Here is a 12,726-nt window from a genome sequence, read left to right as displayed (position 1 = left end):
AAAGTGAAGGAATCGGTATCAGTATAGCTATCAAGCTATAATAACTAGACCAGTGACTACTGAGAGGAACAAAGATGTGAAAACCAGGGTTAAATGGGATTTACTGACCTGTGTAAATGTTCTTAACAATTAGCTACTAAGAATGTGTCAATACTTGATAAAACTAACACCATAAACCAGCATATTCATTAATGTATTTTGGGGTAAATGTTGATGGGAATCAATCGGTGGATGTAGTATTGGGCTGATTTATGGCAGGAGAGGATTCAGTCCTGGGACTTTAAATCTAGAACTGCAGGAATGGCTCATTGGACTTTTGTGAACAACTACTCACTTTCAAAGGACCTAGAAAGATTAGGATATTTTAAAAGATTTTTAAATATTTTTTTTTTTAATGTAGGCATGGTAGCAGTAGAGCTGTCACTATGGAATATTTGTAACAGTTCTTTCTAAAAAATGTGTAAATTGTTACAATTTCTGTAATAGTTTCTTTCCCTTTATAACAGGAAAAAAAATTATGAACCAGAACTATTTTTGCCTTCTTCCAGCAGCAACTGGTGGTTCTCCAACAAGAGAAGGACTAAATGAAAGTGCAGCAGGTAAGAAACCAAATGTGATACTTAGGGATCTTCATTAAGTGTTTTAGTGTTAACCAACACATCTTTACTTTATTTTTTTGTTAAAGTGTGATATCTCCTGCATCTATGCTCAGACTGAACTTATGTGGAAATATTTTAAGGCATGGAGTAGTGCTATAATTTTGCTACGGTTACACAAAAAGTTGGGGACTTTCCCAGCTATCCTGTTTTTATCTGATTGTTGGCCATGCAATTATCTTTTCCAGCAGTCATCACAATTTTTAAATAGGCATTTTGGAGCCTGCCTCTGCTCTGTGAATCAAAACAATTGTCTAAGACTGTTTAGATGTTGATGAGTCATTAAGTTAGGGACATGAATTCAGGGTATTTCTCTTTACTTTCTTCATCCATGAGACAAGGTAATAGTTTAGAACTGGAAGCTGTTGACCAGGCAAGTGATGATCCTTTCTGTTATGGATGCATAATTATTTGTGCAACACAAGTTGGAAATCCTTGCCAATCCATGGCAGTTTTTTTTTCTTCATAACTGAATCCATCCTCTTAGGAAAAACAGAACTTAACCCAGCATTCATTATTTGCTTGTTGCTCTCTCTGCTGATCTCTCTGTTCTGCTCTTTTGGAGGCTCCCTGTCTTTGCTGGGGGGGCTGGTTAGCCCGCTCCACCTGAAATTCCACATCTTTTCTTTGGCTGAGTCTGAGACTTGTTGCAGAAATCACCAACCACACAGGCAGCCAGCTACAGACTCTCACCAGAATCTGAATTAGAAGTTTCTCTTCTGATTAAGGTTGGAGTGATAGCTTCATCTTTTTGCATTGTACTAAAAACTAAATTATTTTACAGAAAGGCTATTCCCATACTCTTCAAGTATATTGAACTTACTCCAGGGAACCCACAACAAAGTTAATTAGCAAGGATTGGTTGTAGCCCAACCTTTCTATCATAGTTTAAGACATGCCATGTTTTCCTACCTTTAATACCATTTTCTTGCAAAGATATTGCACATCTTTCAGCTGCCATGGCCTTAAGTTATCACTTGGCACTTTCTGATCTTTAAATGCTCTTCAAAAGGTAAAACAACCATGTTTAATCATGGCTTTCATAGGAAGCAATGAACTTTAAAACTATGAAGTTTATGGGAATCCCTCAAATTATTCTATTAAATTGTTTTGGTAGGCATCTAATCGTTCAGTCTCTCCAGGGGGAATTAGACAAGTGTCACTGACAAAATAACTGAGCTCTCAAAGAAAGGAATGACTTTTTGCATTCTGTTTTTTTTTTTTTTTAATGAAGAAAGTTTATTGCAGGTCTTTCTTTTACAATTCTAGTAGAAAGTATAGCTAAGAGAAAAAATGAACTATGACCAATTCATAAGAACGAGCAAAGGAAAAGGATTAAGCTGAATACATACTCTATTGAACTAAGCATTATGGTAAAGAGAAAACCTTGTCTATTTTGTGACTGCAGATTAAGGACAGTTGCAGATTAAGGAGAGCTGCTTCCCAATCCTGGTTTCCAGTGCCTGCACCAGGTGAATAGGGGGACAGCACTCTGATGGCTATTGCTGGCAGCTCCTCTATCAGCTTGTCCTAAAATTAGGAGCTGCTCAGCTCATCAGTCATAGCTTGGATAACATGCAGCAGACTTTCCCTTCACAGGCCCAAAGACTTTTTTTTTTTTTTTTTTTTTTTTTTATCTAACAGGTAGTCTGACCCTGGAGAAAGATGTGGATGGGATACTTGTGGTTAGGATAGAAAATGGCAAAGCAAAAAGGCTTCCTTCACTCCAGTCTTTGTAACAAATAAATGTCCACTGCTCATGTTTACATCCCAAGTTACTTTATTTAAATTCATATTATCTAAACACTACCCTGCCTGCAAGTCAGATAACAAACTTGATGGAAAACAACCATCCTTCCCTCTCTATCTTCAAATGTTTATCTCATGATATTTTACAGTTAGTCCACTAAAAAATTCTTTGTGAAAATTTGCCTCTTCAAGTTTAGTAGAAACTTGGCTAAAAATAGAGGCATTGGAATTGAAGGCAAATAGAAGTTTTCTTCCCTTGTCTGCCTCTCTCACTTTTCTGAAAATTCCCATCAGAAGAACAGAACAGGGCCTGCTGGTGGATGTGAGGCCAGGTAACTGTTCCCCACCTCACTGCTCATATAAAAATATGGTTAGCTACACCATAAGTTAGTCTATCTAGAGCTGTGTGAAATGGAGTTAATTATTGACACAGAGAACTTAAAAAACCACCTAACGTTGCTGGAGTCTTTCCTCTACTGCTGTTCCCAAGATGCGGTTTGTTCACCCCCTGTGAGAGAGAGGATCAGACCTGGCTGGGGCTCACCATGAGAGGTGCACGCAAACTGAAAACAGTCATGGGAAATGAAGAAAACTGTGGTCAAAGTGTGGGGAGCTTCAGTTGGATTTGTTTTCCCCAGTCCTACACACCAGGCTGATCCCCAACAAGCTCAGGAGAAGGCAGCGTGGGGGACCGGAGTGGCTCAGGAGCAGCAGGGAGGAGGGGCTCGGACCCAGCCACACGAGGATCAGGAGCTGCAGCAGCAATTGCAGAAATTTTCTCCATTCCAGCTCTACCAGAGTCCTGACAGCGCTTGCTGCAGAAAATCTGACTCTCTTTATCTAGAGCTGTGTTCTACAAACAAACAAAACAAACCATGAAACAACACTTAAATACAGCCCTGTCTTAAGGGTTAAAACAATCTACGAGACATAAACGGCATGCAATACAGCCAGGATAAAAAAGGAGAAATAACATTAGAAATCTATTATATAATGAACTGCATAATTTTTGTGATGCTGACTTTAGGAAATGTAAGAAAAATTTCTCTTCCGGATGTATGCTTGCCGTGACGTTGCAGGTTTACAGTTTTTGTCTTGCAAGTCTGATGTGGAAAAAAAGATGGCACGAGTGGTTGATAGAGAAGGAATTTGTCATAGTAACTGTTAGCAAAATTTATGTACCCGTGTTTTTGCAGACACAAGGAATCAAGTGATGCTTATTGAGAACTCAGTGCTACAATTCCTGTAACAAACCACACAGTACAGAAGGGGAGCCTCTGGGGAAGGTGACAGGTGGAAACCTAAGCATTTTTTTCTTTTTTTCAAGAAAAGGGCCTGCTTTTCTGCATAGTGGTGAGAGTAGGAAAATGACCTCTCATGGTTGCAAAAAGGCATAATTTCTGAATTCTGTACTTAAATACGAGTTTACGGGAGAAGGGAGCAACAGGTTGGAATGAAAACTGAGAATTCCATAGTGAATACGTCGATTATCTGGAGTATGTGGTACATCTGCTGAAGACAACAATTTCCATGCCCTCAAGGATATGTGCTAATTATAAAGGTCAGGTGCTTCGCCTCTTCCTAAAAGTTTATTCTTTTGATTGGACTTGCTTTACTAATGTGAAAATTTATGTGGTTTTAGTTGGGTTTGACTAATACACCATTCACTGAATACTGAAATAATTTTGTGACACCTGTCAAATTTAGCATGGTTCATTTTTTTCCAGATGTGTTTATTGTATCAAAGTCATCAAGGACAGTAGATACAAGGTACTTACCCCCTTTTTTTTTGTTGTTGTTGTTGGTTTTTTTTAAACTCAAGTTACATCACTAGCCTCCCTGCATGGAGAGGTGCAAAGAGAAAATTCCGTAGTCCACAACTGAGTTTCTGCTACTGACAATCAACAAAGGGAGCATGCAAGGAAAGGTACAGCTGAATTGGGTCTGAGCTTTTGAGATTAGTGATGGTTAAAGGAGTTTTATCAATATCAGGACACCATTGCATTGCCTTTTTTCTTGCTGGAAAATGTTGTGAATAGGGGTTTCTGCTATTTCAGTGGCAGGTAAAGTTATTTAAAAGGGGAAGGACATGCTTTCAGTTCATGCTGACAATGATTTTCTCATGTGCTGTCCTCATAGCAGCAACACTGCTCTATGTAATGCAGTTTAGGGTTTTCTTTTTTAATTTTGCTGTTGCTAAGCAAGAATGTTTTTTATTTATCTAGGACTGATTATCACTTGACTGGCTCTAAAAGAACTGTCAATTTTAAATAGAAACAATGTTTAGTTCAGTGGTTTAGTTCTTTGCTTGTGTCTTCAAAGGGTTGTCATCTTTTTCTAGCTGTTTTTAGATTCAGTGATATATAGACATGCACAAAACGACTGCCAGGAGAATAAAGCAAGACACGCCTGAGGAAGTAAAAAATTGTTGTCTCGGTGTTTGCTTAGCTTATTTCAGATATGCATCACTCAAGACAGAACCATTTTTTCCTAAGTGTTTAAAAGGTATTCCTTTGCTGGTTTGGTGTGACTGTACAGCTTTTTCCACTTCAGACTGGCTTAGTTATTTCTCCTTTCTTGTTACAAATGGAGACCATGTACTTTTGTGCAGCAGAACAAAGCATTGCCGTTAGTACGTACCATTGCCTTGGACCTACTCAGAGGAAAGCAATGCAGGCATTGGGAAAGGAGGAAAAAAGGGAAGAAAGCAAGGGACAGAAACTAGACTTACTTTAAGCAGAACTAACACAATTGCAACAAATTTAGATTTACAGAACATTTCTTAATTGACCAAAAAAAAAAATCAGTAATGAATTAAAGAGCAACATGCTTTTGGGGGCAGCAGGCGCCTCCTGTGCAAGGACACTGAACTGGGGATGTGCAGTTTTACTTATCTGCCACAGGATGGTATTATCTGCATGGGCCAGGTGACAGTGTTGGAATGAGGTGATGCTAAAGGGGCTCCAGTGAATGTGCAGGTGGACTGAGAGAGCAATGCACTGCAATACACGAGAGTTACAAAGTGTGCTTGTCTGAAGCTGAATGTTGGTAAGCAATGAGTGCTGGAGCAAGTGGAGAACTTCTTAACACAAAGGTAACTAAATTTCAATGCTCAAGGTAAACCAGGGCAAGAATAACAAATTGAAGGCTTAATCCTTATTAGAGCACAGTGTTTTGAACAAGATTTTACTTTTCCTTTCAGCATTAACTGGGAGCTGCATTCAGCAATTAATAGTTATGCATTTACATCCTTCCATACCTGTTAGAAGGAAATAAAGCAGGAAAAGGTAAAATGAGGTGAACTTTCCTGGCTGAAGGAGTGTCAGTAGCTAACAGTAAAAACTCACATCAATAGGAAGCCAAAGCTACACTGTGTCAGAGATCTGAGACAGGCTTAAGTGGCATGCAAGTTGGAGAGGGGCTGAGAGTTAGAATTAAAATTGCTCTTATTACATATAGTGCATTTTATACCAGTTTTCAGCTTCAGGCTTATCCATAGTCTCAACAGTATAAAGAATGAAGCTCTGAAGTCCCTCTCAAACTGTCAAGTCAAACTGTCAAATGAAATGTACACAAGAGCATGAACCTGAAATCCATTTCTTGACTTATTTTTATTTTATTACTTTTCCTACATTTAAATTGTTTGCCTGTTTAACTCACATAAATGTATTTTCAAAGACAGAGACGTAGGCAGAAACATTTTATTTAAATTTACCGGTTCTCAGATTATTAAAACAATTATTCTTGTTAACATAAGTGGTCTGGCCTTTGATATTAATTAATACTAATGGGAGGGTGAGGGTGGAAGTCCCTGTTACGTTACCATGGATGGTTTTACTTTCTTTAAGTTACTGAATATACATTTTGTGTGCAGTGTCCATCCTCGCATCAGACAAGGATGTGCCCCAGATCAGGAAGAAAGGAAGTTTTTGGAATGGAGCCTGGCTTCCTGCCACAGGTAGTGTTGTTCAAGATGAGGCAATACTTGGTCAGGCACAGAGGTAGACCCTACTTAACTACTTGGGCAGTACGCTAAAAAAGTTCTTGCTTTTTTATAATGGATGATTTCAAATTGTTAATAAACTTCATTTTAACATACACCTACTTACTGTTCACATGTTTCTGTTTGAAAGCTCATTTTTATCTCTTGGGCAGCACACTGTGATAGACTTGGTTGCTCTCAAGCAATGATGAGACAATCCACATTATACATCCATAAAGACTAGAATTAGAAACTCTTCTAGTTTTGGGTTTGCTATTCTTGCACCACACATGCTCATAGAGCACTGTCAGGAAAATATGCAGCGTATACGATCAATGTAAAAAAATGTTCATTTCTCTTACCATGATGACAGAAACCCCAGCAGATGTGTTATTTTGCTTGGGTAGGGTGTTATTAAAGTGCTGCTTCAGTTTACCTGTTACTTCAGCTTGCATATTATTCTCCTGGGAAGTATCATCCTGCATAAGAAAGAACACAATGTTCAAGTTAGGAAAAAAACCAAAAAGTTTTTTGTCATCAGGTACTCTCTGCTTTTTAATGAATAGTTAATATTCAGACAGGCAGTCCAAAAGTGAACACACTCTGCTGCTACATGAAAGACAATTCCAGAGCAAAGGAACAGAGCAATCACTCACTGTTTTATGAATGAACTTCTATTTCTTACAATGACATGTGACAATTCCAGTGCATTGATTTGTCCCACAATTATAAGCTGCAGGTTTGATTTGAGCAAGTTAAAAATAACATGCTTGAAATAATCTTAAAAATGAAAAGCATATTTTTCACTTGGATTTTTTTCAAATCACGACTTTAAATGGCCCATCATATCCTAAGTCTGGAGGTGTTATCAAGTATCATAAATATGCTTGAGAGGAGCATATCCATTGATATGCTTGTTTATAGTTGTCTTCTCTTGTGTCAGGGAACTCCACAGATTGTATTCAGTCCCTCTTTTAGAACATGTCTGAAAATAAGCATTGACTGTCTCCATGTAAACCTAGTACTTATTAATAATTAATTGATTTTAAATCAATAAGCAATGCACTGGTGTTCCCCTTTCCTGCTGCCTGAGAAGATGAAGGACCTGGCAGGCATCAGCTTAGTGTCTGTGGTAAATTAGGTGCTATGTTTGTTAATTGTACTGCTGCTTCTGAACACTACAGGTTAATGGTTAGATTTACAGGTTTAATGTCAAATTAGAGACAAGTGAAATGTGATGTACTCACTGACACCCAGGGATGGCTTAGGATCTGTGCTGCTGTGTACCGGGCTTCAGCATTCACATGTAGCATCAGGCTGATTAACTCCTTCATAGAAAAAAAGAAAAAAAAAGAGGAGTTTGAAGGGAGTGGGAAAGGATATTAGAACTGAAAATAATGTTGCACCAAGTTCTTCTCAGTGCAATCTTCTTGATACCTGGATGGAAAAAACCAAGCCCAGCTGATACCAGAAGCAGTGATACCAGTGTGACTTAAGTGGAACTTAAATTTGCACTTTAGGATTAAGCGTCTGCAAGGCAGCGTGTTTGATATCAGCTTCTTCTCTGTACTCATGTTTCACAGAGTTTATTGAAAACAAATGAAAATGAAATGTTAAAAAAATCAGCTCTAATGTTCCACTTTGTTCTCTATATATTCATGCACATGACCAGAACAAAAACAAACGTGGGAGAGATGAGATCCTCTCTGGGCAGTGCACATGCACTCAGTAACAGTACATCAAATCAGAGAAAAAATTCTGCACCTGAAAGTCAAGAAATGGATGAAATTATTTGAAAATGTTCTCTGTTGCTGCAGAAGAATCAAAGACATTGAGCCAAGTCCCTCCCTCAAAAAACCTTTTTTAGCCTTCAAATTATCAGTCTTCATATTTTTATCAAGATTGTTTCAAAGGCACTGTCCATTGCTTCAGTTTTGGGAAATGGTTTCTTCAAAGAGACGATAACAACACACCTAACTGAGAGCTTTCCCAACCAGCCAAATTCTTTAATTTGTGGAAGTTTGAAGTGAGACATCACCTTGAATACCAAAATTGAGGACCTTGTTTGTTCAGAATGCATGTCTGGAAATGTGTGAGATGACTGGGACTCAGGAAATGTTGGTAAATAGGTAAACATCCATTGGGAAATGCAGAAAAAATGCAGAAAAATATTCAACTTCTCATTGACTAGATAAAAAAACCACCTCCTCTTGTTACCAAGACCTCAGATATTATTCAGAGCACTTTAGTGAATCAACCTGAGAAGAGGGGCTTACAACTTGAATCTTTGTCCTACAGACACAAATAATTTAAACAAAATTGCAATGATCACAGAACTGCTGGCACTGGCAATTAGCCGTGGCTGCACCTCTTGAAAAGCTCTAAAAAATGCCTCAAGTAAAAATAGGAAGAAATGCCTACTGCAACCAATCCACAGAGTAATAATTTTTCTTCTTTAAAGAGTGACAAGAGGGAAAGTTCAGGGACACGTACTTTACAGCTAAAGCACTGAACCTGCTGTAAATAAAGTGCATCATGAAGTGAACTGGGCATTGTGTGACGTTCCCTGAATGCAGCTGGCATTTTGTTATCCTTCCTCAGGCAGAACCATGGCAGCCTGAAACACCTGAGCTTTCATCAAGCACTGTTCAGCTAAACCAACTGAAAAGGCACAGCAGCTGGGGCACTGGGCTGCTCTGCATCTTCCAGGCTGCCTTCCCAACTGAGCACAGGCTGCACAGGGGTTTGTCAGAAATGCTGTTTCGGGTGGGAAAAATATCAGTACCTTTGCTGAATCGGTGATGTTATCCCAGTAGGGAGAGGGAAATTCCAGCTTCCCCACAAGTATCTGATCAAAGAGGTCTTCCTGAAGGTTGTTTTCACTGTAAAACCACAGTAACAAAAAACATTATGAGAGGAAAAGCCAATTTGTCATGGGAATTTTAACTTGATTTGGGGATGGAACAGAAATTATGTTAATAACTACTAGAAATGCATAATTTACAAGTTTATACAGTGATAGCTTTTCTGAGCCAATACATTGAGGTAACTTTTCCACTGGAATAGGGGCTGCATAGTTAACAGACATTTATTAATCACACTTATGACCTGGTTCTACTAGCATGATATGGACATTCTCTGCACTCTCCCTCAAAACTCGAATCAAAGAGTACAGTTTCTTGCACAATGTATCTTTCAAAACACATTTGCAGCTTTAGATGTGAAGTAACAACATGAAAAAACCCAAATACCTGAACTAATATTTTTTCCATCAAGAATAATTTTATTGTTTGCACGGTATTTTTGTTCAGTGAGGTGTTTTAGTTAAAACCTAACGATTTTGTGAAGTATTTTGCTGTAAAAATGAACATACAGGACCTGCATTGGTAATTTATCTGTTAAGAGCAGGATTCCTTATTGAAATGTGCCAATTTCTTCTCATTCTCTGGCAAAAATAAAAAGGTTAAAAAGCCGGGATAAGCACAAAATAAAAAGGTTAAAAAGCCGGGATAAGCACATTTTTCCCCTCTGCTGGTTTACCACGCTGCCGCGTCCCGGCGCCAGCGGCAGAGGGCAGCTCGTGCCCGTGGATGGCGGAGCTGGGATCCGCATGGAGACAAAAGGAAAAGCGGCTCTGCCCTCGCACCCCCCACACAGCACTAAAACACCCGCCCCCGTAGGGAAATGTATTTAAAAAATTGATCCCAAAACCTAAAATTAGGGACAAGGGAAAGCCACTCACAGAAACGAACAAAACCGTGAGGAAAACGCATCGGTCTGATGCACCTTTTCTCCTCTCCCTTCAGGGAGAAAGGTCAGACTTGCTCTGAAAGAACTTGATTGCTTTTGCTAGTTTTCCCTTCGACACTCACCTGCGAAAAGGTGGAAATCCACATAGCAGGATGTAAGTGATCACACCTGCAGCCCAAATATCCACCTTTAAGCCATACCTGAGAAAACAAGTCTGTGTTACTTGTGCTGAATTAACAACAACAACAACAAAAGAGTCATTCCAATCAAAAATAAATCATGCTGACAGGATTACATGAGAATCTGTGCTGAGTTACTTGCTGCTGATGTGGTGATGTATTTTGTGCCTGAGCATCTTTTTCTTCACACCTTTACAATCTTTAAGAAACCAAGACTCTATGATTTTTTTTTCTCTACCTCAGGGATCTCCATGGTTTTCTGAATATACTCAAATCCAAGGCAGTATCCAGGTTTCTCCATCCAGAGCCACTAATGGTTAAAGACAAGGATGTGCTTTCTCAGTCCCCACAGTGAAGTAACTCTCTCAAAGGTTATCATGTGTTGCTAAGCAACAAGACACACCAATTCTCCAGCCTCTCCAGTGAGTAACATGGGGAAGAGGAGCTGCGCTTTTCTTTTAAAGCACAGAAATTAAAACACTGGAGGTCAAAAAGAGGCCTCTTCTCCTATTCAGTAGATTCAGCTTGTCAAAATCTCAAGCACGCAGACGAGGTGCCCTCTGACACTGGACTGACTGCAGCTGTGAAATGTTTCTCAGTGCAACAAATGCATGGAACAAAGAGTGAAACAACACAAACAAAACCTCCCTCCATCAGGAAATGGTCACAGCTATGGCAAGAGTCAGCCAAAGCACAGAATGGAGATCTCACAGGTCTAAAAGGAGAGAGGACTTGTGAAAATCTGCCATTGGTGAAAATTTACCATTTTACAAAATTTTTTTCTGTATTTATGCAATGACCTGTAAACACAGAATAATGAGGTTGTTCAATTGTTATCAAACAGGATGTGTCACCCAAAAGGGTCACTTGAATCAACATAATCTAATTAGAACTGTCCTGAGAACAGGTTGAGAACACCTGAGAACACCTGAGAACAAGGTGACCTCTGCAGCCTCTGCCAGTATAAATGATTCCATTTCTAATGCAAACACTGTTTTGCCTATCTGTTCTTCCCCAAACATCTGCCATGGGTGGCACAGTGGGCTCTGGATGCTGAGGTGAGCAGGGAGCACAAACAAATGGACTCCACTGCACCAGAGCTGGTCCTGGAAAGGTGGGAGAGGAGGCAAAGGCAAACAAATTCTGGAAGCAGGCAGAGTAAGGATACTGGCCTCTTGGAGGAAGTGGGAGTGGTGCCCTTGGGTGGTTTGGTTACAAAACAATGGAGGGACAGCTTGTTGGAGCATTTGGATCTTACAAAATCTTACAACCTGCCAAAAATGAGTGGTTACTGGGCCTGTGTTGTAGGCAGTCATGCTCACCCTGTCTCTGCAATGATTTCTGGAGCCACATAGGTGGGTGTCCCACAGACAGTGTACAAAGGGCCTTCGACCACTGTCGCCAGTCCAAAGTCTCCAAGCTTCAAAGACTTGGTTCCATCTGAATATTCACACACCTAGAATCAGAGAAATTAACACAGAATGAGGAGGAGAACATCTGCATTTTTATATCCTCTAATTTCTTTGGGAAATCATCATCACCATACCAAGAAGATGGGAAAAAGAGGTAATTTCCACAGCCCTGTAGGGCAAGAAGAGAAAAAAATTATATTCCCATTGATTGCAGCTGGAGCAAATTTTCAATGGAGCTGTCTGCCAGCGATGTAGGTCAGACCATGACACAGCCTCAAGCGACCAGAGGTGGAAAAGGAAACTCAGTCCTTGAATGTTGAGAAGTTTTAAATATATTCAGTAAAATATAATACTCTACTTTCATTTGACTGGAACCTCGAGTTTAAAATGGGACTGGCAGCCACAATCAGATTTGTTTAACATCTTGTTATCTTACCATAAATCTAGTCAGCATATTGGGCAATTTCATCAGCATATGTGCTGATGTGCTTGGTCTGGGCAAATTCAGTTTAGGTTTCTCCCAACTGCACCTTACCAAAAGGCCCATAAACAATCTAGCACTGAGTCAGTGCAGGAATAAACCAAACCAGATCAACACAAAGGAGATATCCCCCTAATAAATTCATCTCAGTTTCGCTCCTAAAGTAAAATGTTTATATTAACATGATTTCAAAGGCATCTAGAATGAAGGACCCCATGATCTCCAGAATGGCTGAATTTATTTGCCTTCCTCAAACAACTGAGCACTGCAATACCTTTCTTCATTCCCCTGGGAAACTCATATCAGTAATGGAAACACTTGTTCTCCTTTATATAACACCTTCATACCAGCTATTACTCTTAGGGTTTGCATTTTTTAAATGCATAACTAGCAAAAGGAATGTAATTCCTGTCCGGATGGGCTGGATGACCCTGTGCAAAAAACTATGTGCAATTACAGGTAGCAGTTGATGGGAATTATTTGCATTTATATTCAATACCAGGATGTTATCTCAACA

The 12,726-nt window shown here is 39.4% G+C and overlaps 1 protein-coding gene across 7 annotated transcripts in view; it reads right to left on the bottom strand.

Annotated features, from left to right (window-relative positions):
* Window positions 1-1,863: 1,863 nt before the first annotated feature.
* Window positions 1,864-12,726, bottom strand: part of DCLK2 (doublecortin like kinase 2) — a 79,122-nt gene continuing 68,259 nt past the window's right edge. For 2 of the 7 annotated variants that reach the window (XR_005256896.1, XR_005256897.1), the window contains 7 exons: window positions 11,639-11,772; window positions 10,260-10,337; window positions 9,173-9,269; window positions 7,635-7,715; window positions 6,750-6,866; window positions 5,877-5,959; window positions 3,121-3,258 (listed from right to left, as the gene is read on the bottom strand). Coding sequence is in view for 5 of the 7 variants with exons in the window: in XM_038136499.1 (XP_037992427.1) it covers window positions 5,174-5,404; window positions 6,750-6,866; window positions 7,635-7,715; window positions 9,173-9,269; window positions 10,260-10,337; window positions 11,639-11,772 (738 nt within the window). In the remaining 2 variants the exon portion in view is untranslated. The other 5 variants (XM_038136500.1, XM_038136502.1, XM_038136499.1 and 2 more) reach the window with 3 other exon arrangements.

Source organism: Motacilla alba, chromosome 4 (genome assembly GCF_015832195.1).
Source record: "Motacilla alba alba isolate MOTALB_02 chromosome 4, Motacilla_alba_V1.0_pri, whole genome shotgun sequence".
In the NCBI taxonomy this organism is placed as follows: domain Eukaryota; kingdom Metazoa; phylum Chordata; class Aves; order Passeriformes; family Motacillidae; genus Motacilla; species Motacilla alba.
Note: the sequence above shows the minus strand (reverse complement) of the source record. Positions and strands in the feature narration are given on the sequence as shown.